Source organism: Myotis daubentonii, chromosome 6 (genome assembly GCF_963259705.1).
Source record: "Myotis daubentonii chromosome 6, mMyoDau2.1, whole genome shotgun sequence".
NCBI lineage: Eukaryota > Metazoa > Chordata > Mammalia > Chiroptera > Vespertilionidae > Myotis > Myotis daubentonii.
In genome coordinates this window covers 45398792-45424570 of record NC_081845.1, presented here as the reverse complement: position 1 = coordinate 45424570, position 25779 = coordinate 45398792, and the positions used below count along the sequence as shown (strand labels likewise).

Sequence of the window (25779 nt, the reverse complement as noted above, 5' to 3'; positions counted from 1 at the left end):
AAAGGAACGCAGAGGGGCCAGGGCGGCCCTGTGCTGGTTCTTCATTTCCCTCGTGCCACAAAGTAGGGCCTGGAACCCGGCAAGCAGGTGAGACAGGCTCTGTCCTACAGGCTACTCCCTGAGGCTACGCATGGCATGCATTTTGGTCCTAACCGCAGAACCCTGCACTCTGAAATGGGAGGTCCAGCAGTTCTGGACAGGTGTTACTCTAAGGAAAGGCCCGGGTTCATTCTGGAACCCGGCCTGTGATTACTCCCACGCCGACCTGCACCGCTGCGGCCTCCCGCCTTGCTCCCACCCCTTCTGAAGTGGTGCTTCAGGTCAGCCCTGCAATGAACTGGGCAGGAACTGAGAGTAGAAAGGGGAAAAGAAAAATAGAAAGGCACTTAAGATCCAAGAGCTAGAACAACAAGTTTTCTAGTTAGAAAGAGAGCTGAATGGATGAAATAGGAAGGTGATGAGGAAGAGCCTTCCAGAGTCAACTCCGCACCAAGTGTATCTCCCAGTGCAGGAGGGAAACGCTACTGGATGAGCTACTGGCCCAGGAATAACAATTAATGCCCCAAAGTGGCCTTAATAATACTTAATTACATCTTTGGAACAAGATAACGTTTGCAGAAATCAGAGAGAAAACTTATCTACTGGGGTAGGGAAAGGTGTTCCGACTTCCAAAAAATGGATGAAAGAAAAAGAATTTTTTAAAAAAACAGATGACAATAAAGCAAGAACTGGGTCTGTGTAACTCGCTCAGTGTCACAGCCAGCACAAGGCCATGTGCAGAACGAGCCAGCGCACAGTACAGTGTGTGTGATGCTTCAGACTCGGGGAACACAAGCCAGCAGCCAGGCAGTCGGGGCAGAGAGGGTAGCATGCTTTCCTACTGAGCACAGAGACGCCCTTGTCCTCTAAGGAAAACTGACAACAATCCTACAAACTTGTGCAATTTATTTCACCTAAGACTTGTATCCTGACTTTGTTTCCTGTTCTCTGCTCTGGGTGTCTGATGAATGTTATTTTAATGCAGCAGTTTGTATTGGTGAAGAGCCCAGTCTATTAAAATATCTCCCTCACCTTAGTGAGTTCCAGTCCAGATCAGGGGTCAGACAACTATAGCCCATAGGCTAACAAATTTACATTTTAAAACAGTTGAGGCGAAAAAAAAATCAAAAAAATAAATATTTTGCATTAAGTGAAATTCAAATTTCAGTGCTTTTATGGAGACAGAGTTATGCTTATTCATTTGCATATCATCTATGGCCACTTTTCTACTTCAACATCAGGGCACAGTTCAGTACAGCTGGCCCTTGAACAACATGGGTTTGAACTGCATGGGTCCACTTAGACGTGGATTTTTTCAATAAATGTGTACAATACTATAAATGTATTTTCTCTCCCTTATGATTTTCTTAATACATTTCCTTTTCTCTAGCTTACTTTATTGTAAAAACATAATAGTATATAATAGATATAACATACAAAATATGTGTTCATTGGCTGTTCATGTTCTCGGCAGGGCTTCCGGTCAACACTAGGCTATTAGTTGTAGTTAAGTTTTGAGGGAGTCAAAGGTTACGTGCGGATTTGCAACTTTGTAGGGCGTGGGTGCCCCTAATCCCCACGTTGTTCAAGGGCCAACTGTAGTTTCCACAAAGCCTAAGACGGGTACTAGCTGGACACCTACAGAAAATGTTCTAGAAACTTAACAGTCATAAGTTTGACCCCTAAGCCAGCCAGAATGCAGAAAACTTTTGCAAAGTTTTCTTTTCAAACGGAATGGTTTGGGGAGTATCTGAAAAGTGACAGAGAACTTGGCTGACTGAAAGGGTGGGGACAGGCTGGGCACCGCCAGCGCCGGGCACTCACCAGTAGAAGTGCTCCTCCACCATCTTGGTCACCGCCCTGGAGATGGCTCTTTCCTGAGGCCCCAGGTTCTTGTTTAAGTTCACTCCAAGCTTCTCCTCCAGAAAGTCAATTATGAATTCTGTGCCAGAAACTTTTTCATGATTGTATTCAATCCAAGGCATTTTCCCTTGAGCAGAGAGTTTTCCACCAAAATAGTTCTAAGCAGAGTAACGTTTAAAAAGAGAAAAGCAGTGTTTTACTTAAATTTCACTGTGTGATTAACAGAAACAAACATCTCAACGGTATATTTGATAGTGACTATACTATTCAAGTGAATGTACTCAGCATATAAAATCTTAAAGAGAATAAATGGTTACTCTTGGGAATAAAAACACACGCACAAGATTTACTGCACATGAAGATACTGCTTTTCTCCAATTGATTTTATCATGGGCTCTAGCTTACTGAAAGAGAGAGAGCCAAACGAAAAGAAAGCATATATTCATGCAAAGGCTTGTACACAAATGTTCATAGAAGCTTTATTTGCAATTGTCCAACACAGGGGGGAAAGCAAAAGCTCACCAAGAGGTAAATGAATAAGCAAATTCTGGTATAACCTTACAATAAAAAGGAATGAACTACTGATATGCTCATCAACACGGGTGAATCTCAAAATAACGCTGCTAAGTGAAAGAAGTCAGACCAAAAAAAGAGTACTGACTGTAGGATTCCATTTGATAAAACTCTAGAGAATTCACACTGATCCACAGTGACAGAAAGCTGATCGGTATTTACTCAGGAGGATAGGGGACAGGAAGTGACAGGACAACAGGATTACAAGAAGGCAAAAAGAAATTTTGTGGGTAATGGATACATCACTATCTTGATTATGGTGAGTTTTCATGAATATTTACATATGCCAAAGTTTACCAAATTACACATTTTAAATATGTGCAGTTTATAGCATGCCAATTATATCTCAATAATGTTGTTTATTTAAAAATGTTGCATTGGGTGAATTTTAAATATATCAGACCTCCACATCTTTAAACTGCTTCTCTAAAGTAGGGGTCAGCACACTTTTCTGTAAAGGGCCAGACAGTAAATTTTAGGCAGCCCATATGGTCTCTGTCACAACTCAACATTGCAGTCGTAGCTCAAAAGCAGCCATAGACAACACATAAATGAATATGAGTAGCAATAAAAAGTTGTTCACTGAAATGTGAATGTAATGTAATACAAAATATTCTTCCTCCTTTGACTTTGGCCCACGGACCTGCAGCCTGCCCACCTCTGCTTTAGGAGCACCCACTTACCCTCATTACCTCCTAGAGAAATAGAGTTAAACCTACGTAACCACACCCATCAAGTCCTGCACAAGATCCTTCCTTGTGCTTGATGACAGCAAACTCTGAGGGCCTCCTTCTAGGAGACCCCGGTCAAATCTTAGACTAGAAACCAAAGTTTTCCAAGAAAAAAAAAAATTACCATTTGAGGTTTTTTTGTGTCAAAAATTATTGGGTTTAACGAAGATGATTATTGCTCTAATTGTTCTTACCTAAATCACACCAAGATCTGTGTGTGCCTTTCCCAAAAACCAAACAGCACATCTCACCAGAAGGGATAAAAAATATAGAATGTTACAAAATTTCTAAGTCAAGTCTCTCATGTCTAAGGATTACGCTTGTATGTTGTATGTGGTATGTATGACCACTGAATTGGCCTCCAATGAGATAGCAGGGTTATGGCTAGAAATCATGGTCCTTAAAGGCAGTTGCCTCTTTGCGCCCGCAAGGACTGGGCGTGGACGTTTGCGGGTCCCAGGCTCCTCAGACCTCTGAGGAAATATCACCTTTTGGGAGGCTAAAAGCCAGAGCAGGTTTAACTGGTCTCCGTCTCTACGTATCGATACTTGATCTTATTACTTATTCTAAAGAAATTCATTCTGGGCCCAGCCTGGAAAAAGGGAGTTAATGGGGCTGCTGACAGCCATATTGCTTTTGGGAAACTAGGAAAACAGAACCTCCTCTGGTGGATACAGACTATGCCAGGGTTCACAGCGTGGCAAGTCCTCCCTGCCCCCACTCGTTCGCCAGGCATTGCTATGCAGTGAACAACCTGCAAGACTCTGGGTAGATGCAGGTGGTCTTTTCCATGCATTTCAAATTTCTAAATGCGGTTATATTACTTTTAAAATAATATATATATATATATACACTAAAGACCCGGTGCACAAAAATTTGTGCACTCAGGGGGGAGGGGGGAGCCCCTCAGCCCGGCCTGTGCCCTCTCGCACTCTGGGACCCCTCAGGGGATGATCACCTGCTGGCTTAGGCCCGCTCCCCGGGGGGATTGGGCCTAAGATGGCAATCAGACATCCCTCTGGCAGCCGGGCAGCCCTCGGGGGATGCCCACTTGCCAGTAGGGAGTAGACCTAAGCTGCAGTCAGACATCCTTAGTGCTGCTGAGGAGGCAGGAGAGGCTCCCACCACCACCGCTGTACTGGCAGCCATCAGCCTGGCTTATGGCTGAACAGAGCTCCTCCCATGTGAGAGCGCCCTGACCACCAGAGGGCAGCTCCTGCATTGAGCGTCTGCCCCCTGGTGGTCAGTGTGTGTCATAGTGACCAGTCATTCCGTCTTTTTGCTGTTAGGGTCAGTTTGCATATTATCCTTTTACTATATAGGATAGAGGCCTGGTGCACGGGTGGGGGCTGGCTGGTTTACCCTGAAGGGTGTCCTGGATCAGGGTGGGGGTCCCGCTTGGGTGCCTGGCCAGCCTAGATGAGGGGATGTTGGCTGTTTGCAGCTGGTCATATCCCCTTCAGGGTGGGGGTCCCACTTGGGTGCCTGGCCAGCCTGGATGAGGGGATGATGGCTGTTTGCAGCTGGTCACACCCCCTTCAGGGTGGGGGTCCCCACTGGGGTGCCTGGCCAGTCTGGGTGAGGGGCTGAGGGCCGTTTTCAGGCTGGCAGGTGACTGAAGCTCCCAACCTCTCCTTTTTTTCTGTTTGTTGTTTTTTTATTCTGGGATTTATTTACCTTCTGTGGTTGTCACTGGAGCTGAGAGCTGGCTTTAGCTCTGAGGCTCGGCTCCAGCTCTGAGACCTCGGCTGCTGAAAGTAGGTATCTGGGTTTGTTTGGGATCTATAATTGTAACATGGTTGCGGTCCTACTCACTCCAGCTCTGACAGCTGAAAGCAGGTTTCTGGGTTTATTTACCTTCTATAATTGCAACATTGTTTCTTAGACTGCAGCTCAGAGGTCGGCAGCGGCAGGCGGGGAACCTTGGCTTCCTCCATCACTGGAGCAAGCAAGCCTCCTGTTCGCTTCAGCTGCTTGGCTGCCAGGCGCCATCTTGGTTGGCAGTTAATTTGCATATCTTGCTGATTAGCCAATGGGAAGGGTAGCAAAGTTATGGTTAATTACCATGTTTCTCTATTATTAGATAGGAGATATATATATATATATATTTTTTTTTTTTCCCCTTAACTTCCATAAATATATTAAAGAATTCTTGGCCTACTTTTATTTAAGCAATTGGAGTCTGACTGACCCACTGAGGATAGTTTCTGAAAGCAATTTTGGGAAGAAAGATGAAGAGGTAAACTCTCTACATTTTTCTCAAGCTTATGTTTCCCCTGCAAGTCTGTCCCTGGTGAGGTTAATATATCTACATTCACACTGCATTATTAGCACAGCAGTGAAAGCTATAGGCTTTGGCATAAAAATCTGGCTCCATCATTTATTCAATGTGTGACCTTGGACCTCCCTGCGTCTCCCTAATCCTCCCTGGGCCTCATTTTCCTTCTCTAAAGAATGAGGGCAGTATAATAACAATTGCTAGAACCAAATGCACATGAAGTATCTGACAAAGTGCTTTCACCCCAAATTTTGTCATTCTGATTTGCTACACAGTCATGATGCCCCAAATTTTCAGCTAAATTTACATCTATATATATAAAAGCCTAATATGCAAAGTGTCCCCTCGGGAGATCACTTGCTATGACGTATGCTGACCACCAGGAGGCAGCATAGAACGAAGGGAGGCCCCGGCCAGCAGCCAGCAGCAGGGGAGGGGAGGCCCCAGCTGGTAGCCGGCAGCCGCTAGGGACCCTACCTGTGCACAAATCTTGTGCACTGGACCTCTAGTCTATTATATTCCCTGAGGCTTTGCAACTATCTTGAAAGGTCTCCCACCAACTAAATTTGAAGTAACTTGAGCAACTTCTGTGGGTTATAACTCACTGAAAAAATCCATGCAGCTATTATTATATTATATATGATACAATAATGTTATATCTATTATAATTTTATAGAAGAATATCCTCATTTTTTGGCGATACACACTGAAATAGTGAGGGATGAAGTGTTATGATTTCTGCTGCCTAGTCTCAAGTGGTTCATTAAAAAAATTGTCCATAAAGTATGTTTTAACAGAATGGGGTTATGTTTGTTGTAAGATACATGTAGGCTAATGTTTGTTAGCTTTGTGGTCTAAAGTGTTTATCTCTCAAGTGGATTCCTAAGTAGACCAAATCTTTTGTTGCTAAAGTGTTCTGAGATACATGCTTAAAACAACTCTCATTCCCTAGGATCTACTTTTTAAGCCTAACGTCCCCTGTAGTTACCAGTTGCATACACGGCCTCTAGAAATCAGTATGCTAAGCTGACCAACTTGATGAGAGCAACTATCCATAGGGGTTGTCTCCAAAGAAAAGTATTGTTTAGCATGGCAAATTACAAGCCAACCTAGGGATGTTGTAAAGCCGTTTGAAAGTAACTCAGAGCAAGTTAGAAATGCTTGAGTCACATTCTACTTTAAAAGATTGTGGCAAATACAGACAAATTAAAAAGAAAAAAAATTGTCCATAAGGTATGTATAAAGAGAAATAAAGCAAAAAAGCAGCATGTCAACAACTGGTGAATCCAGGTGAAGGGCATATGGGTGTTCACTCTATTATCCTTTTAACTTGTCTGTAGCTTAGAAAATTTTTTGAAGATTGGGATGCCATCCCAATAATTTCTATTAAAAATGTTTAAATAAATAAATAAATGGAAGAAAAAAAGGCAAGATCAGCAAATTTAAAAAAATCAAAAGTTAAAACTGAGAGCCAGAGCAGTGAGTTCCAAAGAAGCCATTATCTATTTTAAAAGAATTATTGTGTACATGCTTCTTATACAATCAGCTATGTCAAAAGATGTAGGTGTCTTCACGTATGTCTAGAGCAGCGGTTCTCAACCTGTGGGTCACGAACAATGAAAATACATCCTGCATATCAGATATTTACATTACTACTCATAAGAGTAGCACAATTACAGTTATGAAGTAGCAACGAAAATAATTTTATGGTTGGGGGTCACCACAACATGAGGAACTGTACTAAAGGGTCACGGCATTAGGAAGGTTGAAAACCACTGGTCTAGAGAAATGAATGGAAGGATGGTCAACAATATCAGTGACAGCAATCTCTAGCTAGTAGGACGGCAGGTGATTTCCCTTTTCCACTTATACTTTTTGCACTGTTTGAAATCCTTATAAGGACCATATGTCAAATACATGTAATCAGAAAAAATGCTAAAGCTACTTTCTTTCTTTCTTTCTTTTTTTAAATATATTTTATTGATTTTTTTACAGAGAGGAAGGGAGAGAGATAGAGTTAGAAACATCGATGAGAGAGAAACATCGATCAGCTGCCTCCTGCACATCTCCTACTGGGGATGTGCCCGCAACCCAGGTACATGCCCTTGACCGGAATCAAACCTGGGACCCTTCAGTCCGCAGGCCGACGCTCTATCCACTGAGCCAAACCGGTTTCGGCTATTTTCTTTCTTTTATTACCCATATCTGTGGGATCTCCCTATACATGTTTTGCAACTTCCCATGAATCTTTAATTATTACAAAATGAAAACTTTTTAAAATTGACCTATTGATATTTATATCTTGATTTTAAAAAGATAATAACTATGACCAATACAACAAGCTTTTTTTAAAAAAAAGCTTTGTGAGTGCCTATTAATGGTCATTAAATATTTATTCCAGTCTCCCTTAGGTTAAAAAATAGAAAAGTTTCAAATATAAAGTCATGCTCTTAGGAACATGGTATTTTAATATTTTTTTAAAAGGCAAAGGGCAAAGAAGGGGCCAAGGGTGGAGCCCCTGGGAATAGGACAAACCTCTCTACTGATCCTCTGAGAAAGGGGCACTTCCCACCATCACTTCCCAGGCACCACAGGCGTCACAAACCCTTGCTGATGGCACTTGGGCCTCGAGGCACTCGGGCAGGCACACCCCCTTCTAAACCACAGAACCACTTTCCTTCCACCCAGATCTCTGCCCCACGCTGAACACCCCTCCATTTATTTCCCACAGAGACCGCACAGAAGAAAAACACTCCTCTATCATCCCTTTTTAAAAATGTATCTCTACTGAAGAAACAATAATTTTGGGAGGGGGTAAGCGTTGCCCTTCTCAAAGGCTCTGTAAGAGCTCCAGGCTTCACAGTGAGGCGTGTGTCCTGCTGCTTCCGTTATACGAACTAAAAAGCAGCTGCTCCAAAAAATGAACCAAGGTCCGTAGGTAGGCTGCTGGTAAAGGTGGGGCAGAGGCAGGAGAGGAAGGGCAGGCCGCCGGCAGTGGCTGCCAACAGCAGGATCTCTTCATGAGGTGAAGGCACACGTGATCTTGGAAGCAGCCAGACGCTCAAAGCACAGATTCAGGTTCTGACCCTCATTGTCCCAAACCTGCAACGGCTAAAGGGGGAGCTTGTCTAGGGTGACGATGGAGCGGCGACAGGCAGCTGCAGGACAGCGTTCTCCTCCAACCAGCACCCCTCGGTGACACACATCTTTAGTGCCAACTGCCAACACCACGCTGAACAGCGATCTTCAAACCTGATCCACTGCATTTAGAGAATCCCAGCCCGGTCTGTTTCTGTGGCTATTTTCTCCTCCATCGCTGGCTTAGAAAGTCCTGGGTAATTTTCTCCCTGTTTCCGTCGCCAGACTCACCCTTGCATTTCAGCCCCCAGTCATAAAGACCCCATGCCCTCCCAGGTCCCCCAGAGTCCAAATTCGGTGCCACTCTACCACATTCCCAGGGAACCTCCATAACAGCACTCCCAAGCTGAGAGCATGACACTCACTCTCATCCCAGAGTCTGCTGAGAAGGATCCCCACCCCCTCTCTCTTCTGTAGAGACACTGGCTCAGAAACCACAGGCCATCGGGAGTCAGGAGGTGGAGGGGGAATATTGTTATCAGGGCAGCCAAAAGCTTGGCTGGGTGACTCTCCCACTTCCACCTTCCCTGCTGGTCTGTTTCCATCCAAGGAGACCACCTCCTCTCAATGCTGGTACTTTGTAACAGCTTAAAGATGAAGCCCTGATCTGTGGGAGCCACTGGGAGGGGTGGCAGCAAACCAGAGGGACCACGCTGGTTTGGAGAATGCCTGGGGCTCACCTCCTTCCCTTTCTTCAACCCCCTCCCAGGTACACAACCTGCAGCCTGAGCTTAACCCCTGGCTCAGTATAAATTCCCAGGCAGGGAAGCTGACCTCCCCGGTGAAAGGAGATCTCAAGCCAAGATAACTAGGCACCAGAGGAGTACAACCAGGGTGGGAGAAGGGCAACAGACTGGATATCTACAACGGGAGGCAGACTTATTGGGACAGGCCAAAAATTTTTAATTAGCAGAATAAATGTCCTCTAAGAGACAGTGGGAGAGATTAGTAATACAAACCAAGGGGAACTATTGAGAAGAAAAAATGTAAAAGCTGAACACAACAGATGAGAGAAATAGCACGATCGATTCAAGGAGAGAATCGAGCAATGGAAGGCCAGAGAGGAATCGTCCCAGAAGGAAGCAGAAAAGAATGAAGGGATACCTTCTGAGATGCAGAAAATAAAAGCAGGGCCTTCAGTATTCAGAAAACACGGAACAGGAAAGGAGAAAGGGAAAACAAATAAAAAAGAAAAGGAAATACTTGAAAACTGATAATTCCCCAGAATTAAAAAGATTAAAGATTTCAAATTAAATACTGACAAAGGACCAAACAAGATATTAAAGACCCACACCACGGCACATTATAGTGAAATTTAAGAATGTCAAGATTAAACAAATACTCTAAAAGTTTCCAGAGAAAAAAAGAAAGAGAGTCAGATTAACATCAGATTTTTCAATAGCAACACCAATGCAAAAAAGGCAACTGAGTTATATTGTCAAATTTTTATATAAAAAAGAAAATATAATTTTTAAACCACCGAAGGGAAAAAACTTTAATCACAGAATTATCCAATGCGGGGACATAACAAAGCTCTCAGGCATGCAAAGCCACAGATTGCCACAGTACGGCTCACTCTGAAAATACTCATCAAGGAAGTACTCCAATAAAAAGATAAACAAATCCTGTTGGATAAGAGATGGGAAATTAGGCTTGTCAAATAGCTTAGTAAGGCTTGCTGTTTATAAAAGGACCAAAACAAACAAACAAAAAGAGATAGTATTTCAAAAATTCCGAAGTAGCGTATTACACAACAGCAACACAGATGGGATGAGGGCTGGGAAAGAAGACACCCAAGGTTCATGTGAACCTGCTAACACACTTGTATCAGTAGAGGGCAAATACAATGGGATACATTTCAGAAATAAATGGGGATAAATAAGCACAAATTAGGATCTTAAGAGCAACCACTACAGCAACAAAAATAGAATTTGTTTTAAATGACAAGAAAAAAATCTTTAACTATCCAATTGAAAACAGGAAATAAGAAATATTAAAAGCAAAGTAATAGTAAGGAGACAAGTATTAAATAAGATGTTAGAAATAAGTCTTAACAGCCCAGCTGACATGGCTCAGTGGTTGAGGGTCGACCTATGAACCAGGAGGTCACGATTCAATTCCCGGTCAGGGCACATGCCCGGGTTGTGGGCTCAATCCCCCGTCTGGGGCATGCAGGAGGCAGCTGATCAATGATTCTCTCTCATTATTGATGTTTCTATCTCTCTCTCTCTCCCTTCATTTCTGAAATCAATAAAAATATATATATACATTTTTTTTAAAAATAGCCATACACTAGGCTAAAGGGTCAGTAAATTCCATGGAATTAATATCACTAAAACCCCCTGCTCTGACCATAAAATTAAAAAACAGCAACAAAAATCAAAACCTTAAAAAAGTTGCATTTGGCTAGATGCAGGGGTGGGCAAACTTTTTGACTCAAGGGCCACAATGGGTTCTTAAACTGGACCGGAGGGCCGGAACAAAAGCATGGATGGAGTGTTTGTGTGAACTAATATAAATTCAAAGTAAACATCATTACATAAAAGGGTACGGTCTTTTTTTTTTTTTTTTTTTAGTTTTATTCATTTCAAACAGGCTGGATCCAGCCCGCGGGCCTTAGTTTGCCCACGGCTGGTGCTAGAACTTAGGTGAAAAGGAAAAACATCAGGGAATTTAAAAAAAAACATAGAATTGAATGACAATGAAAACACAACCTGTCAAATCTGTGAGACACAGCTCAAGCATTACTCAGAGAACAAAGTATGCCCTAAAATACACGCCTATGCTCACTCTCCAATGCTGAATGAGCCAGTGTTTCCCTGAAAGTCACCCAAACAAAACATGGAAACTGTAGAGAAATTCACAAGATCTGCGAGCATTTCCCTGGTGCCTGCTGGGTGCTCTGCCCCCAGGATTCATGAGACAAAATTTAATGCTGTCAATAAACAGAAACCTGAAGGATAAAACCACACCAGGCAATGAATAGTACACCCACCTGTATTAACAGCCTATCCAAACTATTAACCAAATTATACTCTATTCAGAAAAAGTAACATGGCCCTGAACCCTACAAAAGTTCATGCTCGCCCCGGGCCTCTAGCAAAGAGTGCCAGCCCTTCCCACCACGTGAGATTAGGGACCGCGTCTAACAGATTTTGCTGTTATGAGAATAAAACGTATTTGCACACAAGTACCTGATAGGGTAAGTCAGCCATCCTTAAATAAGTCTCCATTTTCAAACAGAAAGGAGATAAACTGGGGACACCATTGTTAGGTCTTGCAAACTGATGCAATATAATAGCATCTTTGGAGTCAATCTCTTGCTGTTTCCTGTTAAAACCAAAACAGAAATAAAGAACAATCCACGTGTTACACATTCAGTTCCCTTAGTTTCTCAGAGACCCGTGCTGGACTGCTGCTCCTCCAGAATAAGCAGATGTTTGTCGTGGGGCTTGCCTCCCCCTGAGGCGCTGAGCAAGTGGAAGCTTGGTGAACCACAAAAGAGCCTTACAAGCTCCGATATTGCCAGGACCTCCAGGGCCCAGAAAAGTAACTCCATATCAACCTCCTGGTTCCTGAAGCTTATGGACAGGAAGAGTACTTTCGGGTATAGGTCCCTTTTTTCCCCTTACTGGCTATCTTTAACTGCCAGGGGACAAGATGGATAGATTAAAATTATATTCTGGGCTTATTATGGGTCAGGCACGGTTTTGAGGGCTTCACAGGTATTATCTCCTTTAACCTCACAATCACCCTACGAAGTAGATGCTATTGTGATCCGTGTTTTATGGATGAGGAAACTGAAGTCACATCACTAGTAAGTGGCAGAAGCTAGACTGAACCCAGGTAGTCAGAGCCTGTGTTCTTGAGGCTGCACCATGAAACAGGCTCTTCTTCCACAGGGCCCTGCATAGCATGCAGATTTCCTCCGCCCTGACCCACGTCTGCAGGGCGTCTGAGACACTGAGCACTCTGGTCCCTCTTCCAAACTACCTGCCCCCCACCTGGCCTGTCACCTGCGGGCAGAGGAACTGGCTTCTGGGCTCTCTCACACTCTCCTCCTTCCCAGGGTCCCACCTTTCACCACACAGCACGTATCTCAGTGCCGCTACCTTTGCCCCTTCTTCTGTCTCAGCCACACATCATCTACCTTTTCTTTAGCTACTTTTTTGGGTGGGGAGGACTTCCCTGGTACAGCTTTTCAATAGCCGCCATGAAGTAAAACAAGTCTGGACAGGTGGGGTCAAGTTCACGTCCTGCTTGCTACTGGCCTCGCCCTCTTCTCCTCTCTCACAGAGAGAGTGAGGAGAGTTCCTATTCTGTATTGATTGTCCTGAGAATTAGATAAACTAATATCTATAAATATTTGGTGAGCTATCAAGCATATGTAGGAGGGATGGACTTTACTGTAATTCAAAGAGATATGGTCTTACCCCCTTACACTACAAAACCTCATCATTCCATACAGTTCCACTCATATACCACAGGAACCTTCTGCAATTTCCATCTTTTACTCTACCTAACCACTACCCACTCTTCTCCTTGGCCTTCCCTGAGCTCTGGTTCCCTTCCATCATTCCTAGCTGAATCCCTCAAGTACATCTATCTACCTAAGCAAGCAAGGACAAGCTCTCCATATCATCATCACACAGATGGTCACCTATTGCAGCCTCTCCAATCAATATAACAACTCTTGGAGAAGTTTACCACTGAAGTGCCCATTCCAATTAAAGAGGGAAGGCCCTAACCGGTTTGGCTCAGTGGATAGAGCGTCGGCCTGCGGACTGAAGGGTCCCAGGTTCGATTCCGGTCAAGGGCATATACCTTGGCTGTGGGCACATCCCCAGTGGGGGGTGTGAAGGAGGCAGCTGATCGATGTTTCTCTCTCATTAATGTTTCTAACTCTCTATCCCTCTCCCTTCCTCTGTAAGAAATCAATAAAATATATTTTTTAAAAAATAAAAATAAAAAATGAAGAGGTAAGAATGGCTCCTTTTTAAAACATTGGTCAAATGAATAAAAATATTTGCTATGAAACAAAGGTTTTCATTTAGATGAAATGTTTGGGAGGTCAGAATTAAGAAGCCATTTAGACTATATTCCTAGAAGGTGCAAACTAACTGATTTTGTCCACTCAAATAATTCAAATCACAGAGTGGTATTTTTATGTAAATTAGCCAGGCAAAAATATAAGGACTGAAAGATTAGGAGGTAAATATAAAATCCCCTGAGCCACTGGCCAGAACAATCTAATTGTAATGGTTAACATGGGCCATGTCATAAAAAGAATGGATGTTAACTATGTGACAAGTATATATGCCAATGGCTTTGTATACATGTATATTACGATTTCAGTAACTACAGAGGGGATATTGCTACAGTTTTAGTTTAGTATATTATACGATATTTATATTTTATAGTAGACAGCAAAACTGAAGTTCAGAGAGGGTATAACATGCCCAAGGACTACCAACTTAAGATCAAGCTGTTAACAGCTCCAGTTTCCAAGCTCGTAAGCACTTCAACTACACCAAAATGAACAATTCCTCACTTAGTAATATGAAAACAGCCAGTTTGACTCAGCTCACTCAAGCCTAACTTTCTGATGAAAGTCTATAACAACTAATGTCCAACTTTTACTGTCTGCTCACTATATGTCAAACATTATACTAACTCATTTCATCAACTCTGTGAAGAGGCTACTATCATCATCCCTATTTACAGATGAGAAAACCCAGTAGCCAAGAAGCCTACTCTCTAATCCAAGGTCACATGACTGATTAAAAGAAGAGTAAATCTGAACCCAATCAGGCCCCAGAGCCCTCCCTCCACACATCAGGAATCTCTCTCTAACAGGAGCAGAGAAGCAGGTGACCTGTTTCCCAGAAGCTATCCTATGTAATCAAAGGCTAATATGCAAACTGACCAAACAACCAGTCGCTGTGACGTGCACTGACCACCAGGGGGCAGACGCTCAACACAGGAGCTGCCACCTGGTGGTCAGTGAGCTCACACTGGGGGAGTGCCACTCAGCCAGAAGCCGGGCTCACAGCTGGTGAGTGCAGCAGCGGTGGCAGGAGCCTCTCCCGCTTCTGCAGCAGCGCTAAGGACCACTTGGGGATGTCTGACTGCTGGCTTAGGTCTGCAGGGAGCGGGCCTAAGCTGGCAGGCGGTATCCCCCAACGGGTCCTGGACTGCGAGAGGGCACAGGCTGGGCTGAGGACCCCACCCCAGTGCACGAATGTCATGCACCAGGCCTCTAAAATTTCATAAAGTGCCCTTAAAACAAGGGTTGTATAAGAAAATACTTGTACAGTGGAGCCTTGACTTACGAGTGTCCCGACTAACGAGTTTTTTGAGATACGAGCCATCTCTCGGCCGATTTTTTTGCTTTGAGTTGCGAGCTAAAATTCCGGTTACGAGCCAGCTTCAGATACCCCACCGCTAGTTGGCGCAGCGAACATCACAGTGAACACCACAACATCAGCCCAGCATCACGTGTCTCACTCGTTCACTTTTTGATTTGACATAAGAGTAATTTGAGTTACGAGCTCCATCACGGAATGAATTAAACTCGTAAGTCAAAGCCCCACTGTATAGAGCAAGACTGGCCCCTACCCCCACAGTGAAAGCTACCACAGTGAACATGCCTCTGTGGGCGGCCGATGAGCTCTTTAGGGAGATCGGATGACCCACGGGCTGCTCTGATTGCCTAAGCTTTCTAGGGCAGGCTGAGCCCATGGGCCTTAAGTGCAAATGAGCTACCAATAAAAGCCATTATTTAGTCACTCAACTTACAAACAACACATGTCCAAATGCCACATTGAGTTTGAGATAGCTGCTGGGCTACTTCCACTGGGAGAAAAAAGCACAGGGTTGGGACTGTATTTGTTTAAAAATACTGTGGTGGGGAAAAATCCAAAATACCTACTTGGGTTATACTCATTAATGAAACTTTGTAAATAATTCTCATCCGTCAACTTTAGTTTCCGCTCTGGAGACATAGCCATAGATTAAGGTTCAGTCTATGCAGCAGCAAATCCAAGCAGGTGGTGATGACTATATGATTGCCAGTAACTCAGACAGTATAGCCATTTCAAGGTATAGTGTCCATTTCATATTTCATATTGTTTAGTGTTTTCCCTAAAATACACAGACAATTGACGATTTCCCTTTAAACAGAGGTCTCTATCATGTAACCTCTGAACCTCAGTCTCAGACCTCAGTTTTTTCCCCACTATCCCTCCATGCCCCTAGAGCAGTGGTTCTCAACCTTCTGGCTCTTTAAATACAGTTCCTCATGTTGTGACCCAACCATAAAATTATTTTCGTTGCTACTTCATAACTGTAATGTTGCTACTGTTATGAATCGTAATGTAAATATCTGATATGCAGGATGGTCTTAGGCGACCCCTGTGAAAGGGTCGTTCGACTGCCAAAGGGGTCGCGACCCACAGGTTGAGAACCGCTGCCCTAAAGGCTGTCAAAAATTCAGGTCCTTCCACAGGTCTGTCTTCCCTGAGCGATGCCCCAATTCTCTACATTTCTCTTCCTTTCCCCCACATTAAAATCTGCTTCACAAGTGGTACTCTCTAGGAGGCAGTGGTAAAAAAAATCGGGCTGGCCCACACACATTCCCAGATTTGAATCTGGATCCTACGACTCTTACTGTATGATCCTGGGCAAGTTGCTTACCCATCCTGGGCCACAATTTCGTTACCTATAAAATGGGGATCAAACATCCAATGCTAGTTGTGAGGAGTAAACCTAATCACACAAGTAAAGCACTGCTATGCAGAGCCCCTACTAAGGACTCAGAAATGGGCAGCCACTTTTATTACTTGCATTAGAACAGGATTTTCCAACTCAATTTAAGTATCTGTCAAGAAACAAAAATGAATCAACCAAGGATTAAACACGCCTCAACTAAATAAGTATCCAAGCAGTCTCCTAAGTAGGGAACGGACACATTTCTGTCCAGAGGCCTCTTCTTTGTCCAGCGACCACACCTACCAGGGCGTGGCCTGCTCTCAGCGTGAGCTCTGAGCTCCTCGCTATTTCTGCAAGGTCATTTAACCAGGGTTTAGACTCAGTCCTGTGAAGCGTGCCTTCCCTCCCTTCACAAAGTGGCCAACTGGTGAGAAGCCACATGGTTTGGGATCCTGAAAAGGCTTTGGGCTGGACTATAACTGAGAAACAATGGGGTTACCGTTTAAATTACTGCACAAATGTGTCAGTTTTTCATATAGCTTGAAACCTAACTTGAAATAGAGTTCTGAAAGTAGCAAAAACATAAAATAACCTAAAGAGATCATTTCACTTCACATTTTTTTATTTGGTTCAACTAGAATAGATTCAAGCACTGTGCTAAGTGAGAGCATTTAATGTGTAAGATGGAAATAAAACTTCTCAATTATGACTAAATAATACGAAAATACATTTCCCCAGACCTAAATGACTTCCCACCCTCTCAGAGACTAGAAATACTCACAGCACCTGAGCTGGTCTGTCACAGTGTCCTCCTGGAATGCCTGCAGGCCTAGTAAAGGTCACTGTCTTTGTTTGCAACCTATTGTGTAGGACTCCCCCACTGGAAAAAGGCAGTGTGGGCACATTTCTCAATGTTTAAAAGATCCTACAAGAGGGCTACATTCTAAGCTACTGAAAACTGCTTGCTTCTGGTCATCTCCCAGGGACAGAGGGTCCGATACACAGAAATTTTAAAGGTCAATTAATGTAGCCATTAGCCAAACGGCCACCTCGGTAATCTATGGTATTGTCCTACTCAAACAAAGATCTCCTGTGGGGCTGGATGTGCCAACAGCAGGGCCTCCATTTTCTGCTATTTCCAAGCGAATCCTGTCAACATTCTGCGGCAGGCAGCCATGCAACTGTTGGTGGCACTGGGTGACTCTCCTGTTCTTGTCAAACACGCCCATATGCTAGTCCTACATCTCCTGTGGCTCACAAAACAACAGCATGTAAACCCCAAGATGGTGCTTCGCTTTAAATAACAGATTAGCAGAGAACCAGGTGAGAGTGAAGGTTGCATCAAAACTGCACAGCACTATACCTGGCCATGCAGCCTTAACAGGAGCCCAGAGCTCTCTGGACCCTTTGCAATTTCAGCCTTTTCAGGATGTAACACTGGGGCGGAAGGGAGGGGGGGGGCCGGAGGGGGGTGCAGAATGGAGAACTAGCCTTGAAGTAAAATATAAGGTTAGTGGTTAATGTTCCAGCATTATTCTCTATAAATAAATAAATAAGGTCTTTCATAAAAGTGTAACTTAGTATTCCTACAGGGCCTAATTCTGTTATTGTAAAACACTGCACTTAGGATCTTGCCAAAGACTGCTTTCAGCACCGAAAAATTGGGAGACGCATGTTTTTCCCTCCCAAAACCAGTTTAATTCTGTCAACTCTAAACTGCCCCTCAAGGCCATGGTCACCTGGGCATCTGAGCGGCGAGACCGAGGGTCCCCCCTCGCGCCAGCCCTGCCCAGGCCAGGTGCCCCTCCGGCGCCCCTGCGGGGGCCCTCTCTCCGGCTCACCTAATGACCAGGAGTTCGTGGAGCAGATACGCAGCCGCGGCCAGCAAAGCTCCCCCGGTCAAGTAAAGTGTTTTCTTCCACCAGGGATCGGAGCCCAGCCCTGCCATGATCCCACCGTAATCCTGCAAAGGGAAAGCGATGATGTCCCCATAAAAGGAGAAGGGCTCCTCGGACCCGGCCCACCAGCCGAAGAAGGAGACGCTCTGGTTCCAGCTCAGATCCACTATGCACGGCCGGGACGAGGCAAAGCCAACCCCCCAGTGCATGCTGCGCGGCTGGCTGCGGGCGCCCCTCCCAGGGCCCGCGCCGCCCGCATGGGAAGGGGCCGGCGCGGCCGGGCGCGGGCTCAGCTGCGGGCTGCGGGCGCGGGCGGCGACCTCGGCGGTGGCTGCAGAGGAGGAGGAGGAGTTGAAAGGGCTCCGGCCGCGCCAGGCGGTCCTGACCGGCGGCCCCCCAGGGCCCAGGGCGGCCGCCGGGTCCCCCCGCGGCGGCCTCTCCGAGCCTCTCTTTGTGTCGGCGCCTGGAGAAGGCCGCGTGATGTCATTGCTCCCCGGGGCAGGGAAACAGGCGGGAGAAAGTCACCTACCCCGCGCCCTGCCCCCGCCCCGCATCTCCGCCGTCCGGCGGCCTCCGCCCCGGCCGGAGCTGCAGGGCTGGGGCGCGCCGGCCCGGCCCGCGCCCCGGCGGCACGGCCTGCAAAGGCTCCGCGCGCTCGGCAGGGCTGCGGGGGTGGCTCCAAATGCGGCTCCGCCCGGAGGAAGCTGCAGTCCGAGCCCGGATCTCGGTCCCCCTCCACCCGCGGCCCGCCTCCGGCCCCGCCCGCGAGCCAGAGTGGGGAGCGCCGTGGACTCACCTGGCCGCGCGGAGCGGAAACGCCGCCGCCACCCCGTGGGGCTGGGCACCGAAGCCCGGATCGAGGTCGGGAGTTAGATGGCTCTGGCCGTCGTCGGCGCGCTGTGTACTTGCACCGCCGGTAAAAACACTCTCGTTACGTTACACAGCGGCTTGGGTCCTGTCCCTGTGCTCATGGAAAGATGTCTGGTGTGACAAACAAGAAACACGTGCCCCAGAGGTTTTCCTTGTCAGACCCCGCTTACGTCTTTCCTCTTTGAAATCATTATCAGGAAACTTGCTGGTGTGGGGTGTTTTTCCTTTCCTTGGTGCAGAAAATCTGTCAAACTGTGTGCATGTTCAATTCTTTCCCTTTTAACTTCGTTTTTTAAGGCTTGTAAGTACAAAGAATAGAATCGTGTTTCATGGACGTTTATGATGTACACACAAATTTTAGCAAGAGCATGGATAATTTGAAATTGTTTAAGCAGCGGTTCTCAACCTGTGGGTCGCGACCCCTTTGGGGGTCGAATGACCCTTTCACAGGGGTCGCCTAAGACCATCGGAAAACACATATAGAATTACATATTGTTTTTGTGATTAATCACTATGCTTTAATTATGTTCAATTTGTAACAACGAAAATACATCCTGCATATCAGATATTTACATTACGATTCATAACAGTAGCAAAATTACAGTTATGAAGTAGCAACGGAAATAATTTTATGGTTGGGGGTCCCCACAACATGAGGAACTGTATTAAAGGGTCACAGCATTAGGAAGGTTGAGAACCAGTGGTTTAGAGGAACTGGAAAAATCCAGCAGGGGATTTCTCTCAAGTAAGGTGAAAGGAGGGAGATAGCCTCCAGGCTTTTCAAGAGAGAGCGGAGATTGTGGTGAAGGGTGTCCGTTTCCTTTCTACTTCCCCTACCACAGCAGCCCTTAGAAAGGGCAGCAAGTGGGGTCATATTGTTAAAACGTGGGCTTATTGCCAGCCCAACGTGATAAAGAGAGGGGCTAGCCAGGCCGGGACCCACGTGCCAGCACACGGGGGTCCCTAACACACTGCGTATGCATATGTGACCTCTGGGGGACAAGCAGTGTATGGCTGGAAGCAAACCTTCATGAGCAGGTGACAAGGAGTGGAACCCAAGGGCCTGCCAAGGAGGCTGCAAGGCCCTGTCCATCCGAGGCAGAGTGGACACGTTTGGGATGAGAGCAGAAATGCTCTGTGCTGAGAGGGGACCAAGAGCGCAGGCACCAGTGTTTCTCCATTCTTCTTCTGTGTGCCTCCCACATAGCACTCAGCTTTGCTCTCGTCAAATGCTGAGCCAGTATTTAAAGAATATCAGTTTGCTATTTGGTACCAAATCATTTGCCTGAGTCTCTAGGTCCAGTCCTGGGAATGGGCATAAATCACCTTGAGCCTAGAGGCACATGGAAGGCAAAAGGGAGAATCCATCGTGGTAAACATTATGCCCAGGAAACAAGTTAGAAACCAGAGGAAGGTTGATATTTTAATCCCAGAGAGCCACTGGGTGCATTGGACTCTCGCAGCTGCTCTGGTAGGCAGACCTGCCCCACCCACCCATGGAGGCCGTGGCCCACTGCTGCGTCCTGGGAGTATCAGATAATCTTTGAGCAGTCCCTGGTTTCCATTTTCACCCAAAAGTGAATGCCTGTAAGATGCAAGTGTCGGTAAAAGAAACTCCATAAGAGAAGCTAAAATATAGTCTTAAGCAATCTGATACAGATTAACGTTTAGCTTTTGTATCCATGGCATAGAATAGAGAAGATTATTAGAACTCGGGCTTGTAGAAAGGTGAAAGGAGGCAGAAGAGTCTGAGAAGACCTAAGACTTGGGCGAAAGTTCGGTATGAGAATGTCAGAACAAAATTTGGAGAACAAAGAAAGCAGCTACCGCTGTGAAGGCAAAGCAGTGATGCAAGCCTTAGCCAACTCTTTGTGAAAGATCAGACTGAGCCCTACATGGAGAGGCTGCTCCAGGAAGAGGTACAATCCAGCCGCAGAAAGAAGGAAGGCTGCAGCTCCGACTCAGCCCCAGGCCAGTGCTAGTGGGGTAGTTAATAGCTGGACTGGAACTCAACAGAACTGGGTTAGCAGAGGAGCTCAAGAGAGCAACTCTTCAAAGAATGGCTCCTTAGAACCCCATGTAGAGTCAGATCCCAGGCCCAATCTCCTGGGTTCCTGTGAAACGGCTGTGCATGACCCTCCCTGCAAGGAGAAGGTCACCCAGCTCCTCCTCCTGGGTACCCACAGCTAGTGAGATGGAATGAGGACCTTGGGAGCCAGAGTGGGCATCTTTACTCCCCACTGCACCCTCCCACCACCACCACCAATTCTGGCGGCCTTGGTATCCTAACATTAGCTCAAAGCTAGAGGCATCATTTTATTTTTTATTTTACAAGGACTTTGTTTTACTAACTTTAATTGAGGTGTTATAAGACAAGAAAATGGAAGGGAGTCTAGTGATTTTTCTTCAGTAACTTTTCAAAACAATCTGTATTAAATAAGTAGTACTGTCAACTCTATTTTACAAGTGAGGAAACTGAGGCTCAGAAAGATAAATTAGCAAGTTTACTTCCCAGAGCTACATAATGATAGAGCCAGGATTCAAACCCTGTGTGTCTCATGCCACCAGCCTTTGTAGCTAAGAGTTCTCACACCAAGTACTAGTGCTGGAGCGCTGTCCATGGTATTCCTTCTTTACACCATTCAATTCTGAACTGTGGGAAATCCAGTATCTACAAAGCCTCAAATGCCTACCAGTTATACTGTCACCTTTTGAGAAACATACATTCAGACATTTCCTCATACAAATATTGCTATGCCTGTCCCACGTGACTATGCAGCCCAGTCATGACAATATGACAAGAAACAACTAAATCAGTGCTCTCCAACATCCCCCGAGGGGTCCCAAGTTGCAAGAGGGCGGTTCTTGGGTGATGCACCCCAGAATCAGCTTCCCTCCTCTCTGGTTTGTGTGTGTCACCCGAGAACCGCAGCTGCCAAGTCACCGCAGCTCGGCAGCTCATGTGTTGAGTGTCTTCCCCCTGGTGGTCAGTGTGTGTCATAGCTACCGGTCAGCCGGTTGCTTCGGTTTTTATATATATGGATCTCAATATTATTTTAAAAATAAAAAATGTACTTGGTAATGTTACCCTGAATTTTATTGTAAAGTTTCTGCTCTCTTGACTTAACTTATGGAGAAGAGATTTAATATTTCTCTCTCCAAGTATCCTGAATCCTAATTATTTTTCTTTTTAAAAGCATTGGTAACCATGAAGTTACGTTACCTGTTTTTTGTTTGTTTGTTTGTTTTTCCTTAAATATATTTTTTTTTGTTTTGCTGATTTTCCTTAAATATATTTTATTGATTTTTTACAGAGAGGAAGGGAGAGAGATAGAGAGAAACATCGATGAAAGAGAAACATCAATCAGCTGCCTCCTGCACATCTCCTACTGGGGATGTGCCCACAACCCAGGTACATGCCCTTGACTGGAATCGAACCTGGGACCTTTTAGTCCACAGGCCAACGCTCTATCCACTGAGCCAAACCGGTTTCGGCCTGAATCCTAATTATGAATCCAGAAGGTGACTTTGCCTATCTACTTTCTGATTCACTGAACCTGGGCATTTTATAAATCATTATATAACTCTCAGTAAACATTTCCTACAAGACTGACTTGATGCTAAGAAAAGGTATGCAAATAATAACCAGGTTCAGATGAGTGAGGGGCAATTGAGAAGGTGGGTAACAGTGTGATATTCTGAGCTTCTGTAGTGTATTAGTTTGCTTGTACTGCCATAACACAACAGAAATTCCCTCACAGTTCTGGAGGTCAGAAATCTAAGATCAAGTTGTTAGTAAGGTTCATTTCTTCTGAGGCCTCTCCCCTTGGCTTGTTGGTGGATATTTTTTCCTGTCTCTTCACATGGTTTTCATCTGTATCCTAATCTCCTCTTCTTATAAAGACACTACACTAATCATATTGGTTAAGGACCATCCTAATAACCTCATTTTACCTTAATTACCTTTTTGAAGGCCCTATCTCCAAGTAAAGTAACATATTGAGGTACTGGGGATTAGGACTGCAAAATATGCATTTTAGGGAAACACAATTCAGCTCATAACAGACAGCCTATACAATGCCCAAGTGGAGATGCCCAGTGGCAACTGAGAATGTGAGTTAACAGAGATTTGGGCCTGGGATTGAGATGGTTAGGGGTCATTAAAGCTATGGGACAGCCCTGCCAGTGTGGCTCAGTGGTTGAGTGTCCACCCATGAACCAGGAGGTCATGGTTCAATTCCTATTCAGGGCACATGGCCGGATTGTGGGCTGGATCCCATGTGGGGTGTGCAGGAAGCAGCCGATCAATGATTCTCTCTCATCATTGACGTTTCTCTCTCTCCCTTTCCCTTCCTCTACGAAATCAATAAAAATATGTGTTTTTCAAAGCTATGGGACATTCTCAGTGAAAAATATACACAATTTTTCTTATTTCAGGGGGAGGGGTCCTGGAACCTTGGAAGCCTTCTGTGCACCCCAGGTACCAAGTCTGCTTTAACCCTTTGAGTGCCGACCAATATCCTAGGAACTATGCTAAAATTGCCAAGGCATTTTTGCTGATTTTCCTTAGGTGCCATCTGTCAATAAAGAGTGAACTACTAGCATCTAATAGTGACACTGCAGGAGGAGTGCGATAGCGCTCCCAGCACTTTTGGCGAAAGACAGGAGGAGCGGGATTGCGCTCCCTGGCACTCTAGGGGTTAATTAGGAAAGACCAGTGGAGATCTTGTATTGTCAGTGAGTTCTATGTCCATTAGATCCTGTCTGTCAATAAGAAACAAGGATTCAAAGCTAGCAAAGTGGAAACATCTGCTGTCCATATTTACCTTGTAACTCTCCACCCCCACTCAGTTCTGCCCACATCATCTTGAGAACATATCCTTTTCTTTGGGTCCAACTGGTGCCTTTTAGCTTCTCTAGATAGTGGATCATTTATTATTATCATTGCATCCTTTTCTTGCTGGAATACAAGAAGTTTCTTGATCTCACAATAAAGTCCTTTGCTTGAATTTCTGCAAAACGTCAGTGTCGGGATGTTTTTTGGTTTGTTTTATGTGTTTTTTTGACACAGAGAAGGCTTGCATGTAATTTGCATCTTATTAATAATCCTATATAATAAAAGCCCAGCGACCAACAGTGGAAAAACCAGAATGACCAGGCCAGCCCCGCCTCCCAGCAGGGACTCCCACCCTGATCGGGGCCCCACACCCCAGCCATCCCTACCCCCCAGTGGGAATCCCCATCCTGATCTGGTGCCCCCATCAAGGCAGGCTGGCTGGCCCGCACCTGTGCACCAGGCCTCTATCCTATATAATAAAAGGGTAACATGCAAATTGAATCTAATGGTGGAATAACCAGAATGCCTGCTCAACCAGTCACTATGACGTGCACTGACCACCTCTTGGTCCCTTTTCCTGGCTGGCAGGCTCCAATCACCCGATGGCGAACAGAGAACTGGGGGTGGGTGGCGGGGGACGCAGGCAGTGCCAGGTCAAGGCCCCCACCCCGCTGGTCGCCCCCCACACAGAGGGCAACCTGTGGAGGGGGCGGGGCCAGCAAGCCGGTGGGAATGGCTGACCTCTTGGTCCCTTTCCCTAGTCATCAGGCTCTGATTACCTGACGGCAAAAGGGGAACCAGGGATGGGTGGCGGCGGGGGGCGGGGCCAGCTGCAGGCAGCCGGGGAAGATGGCCCTGATCACAGGCCAGGCCTAGGGACCATACCTGCACACGAATTCCGTGTACTGGGCCTCTAGTAGTCATATAAGAATTAACCAATGTCACCCAAATAGATTCAATAAAAATATATAGTCAAATAAGAATCTCCCTTCTAATAAAGTCACATTGTAAGTTAAAAGCAATTGTGACTGTATTACACTTTATTTAGTCTTATTTCCATCATTTCTACATCGACATTTTCTTAGGATTCTTAGATTTTCAGACCTACTTCTGTAAGCCTATAATGATGCAGGTATTTTATGGAATTGCAGACACCTCACCAGTCCCAGTTTTAAAACCTTCCAGTGAGCATGGCTTGACCCTGGTTACTGAGCAGTATCAGTATATCTCTACTTAATGCTCTCAATGCTGTTTGTATTCCAGATCAGGGTGGCTCAGAAGTCCTGGTGAGTGTCCCTAGCACACAACAAAAAGACATTTCAAATACTGCCAACATTTTTTACTGTTTTGCTTGCCTGAGATATTTTAGATGTAGTATTTTAACTCAATACTTCTCTTCAATTTATCATTAATACAATATTATAAACTGTAACAGAAAGTAAGAGTACAATTTTATTCAGGATGTTTAAAGCATTAAGTTGCAATAAGTAGCATGTAGTTGATATTTCCTCAAGGAGAACCAAGATGGCGGCATAGGTTAACGCCGGAGTTTGCTGCTTTGAACAACTACTTCAAAAGTGAAACCAAAAAACGGAAGGGACATCACCCAGAACCACAGGAACGCTGGCTGAGTGGAAGTCCTACAACTAGGAGGAAAGAGAAACGCATACGGACACTCAGAGGAGGCGCAGTGCTGAAGTCAAATTCTGAGGTGCGGAGTGCGTGGAGCGGGGCTGGCGGCGGAGGGCGCGGTTGTTGTTTTCAATCGGGAGGGAGTCGCAGACTCTGAGCTCCAGATACAGGCGAGTCTTTAGGGACCCAGACTCAAACGGGAGAAGCGGG

At 45.4% G+C, this 25779-nt stretch overlaps 1 protein-coding gene across 3 annotated transcripts in view; it reads right to left on the bottom strand.

Annotated features, from left to right (window-relative positions):
• Nucleotides 1-19071, bottom strand: part of FAXC (failed axon connections homolog, metaxin like GST domain containing) — a 57396-nt gene extending 38325 nt beyond the window's left edge. Inside the window, exons 1-4 of one of the 3 annotated variants that reach the window (XM_059700885.1) lie at nucleotides 19027-19071; nucleotides 18174-18295; nucleotides 11817-11952; nucleotides 1864-2060 (exon numbers count right to left, since the gene is read on the bottom strand). In XM_059700885.1, the coding sequence (XP_059556868.1) occupies nucleotides 1864-2060; nucleotides 11817-11952; nucleotides 18174-18280 (440 nt within the window). In that variant the 5' untranslated portion in view covers nucleotides 18281-18295; nucleotides 19027-19071. Of the gene's footprint in view, nucleotides 1-1863; nucleotides 2061-11816; nucleotides 11953-18173; nucleotides 18928-19026 lie in introns of those variants that run through there. The other 2 variants (XM_059700883.1, XM_059700882.1) reach the window with 2 other exon arrangements.
• Between the last annotated feature and the right edge of the window lie 6708 nt (nucleotides 19072-25779).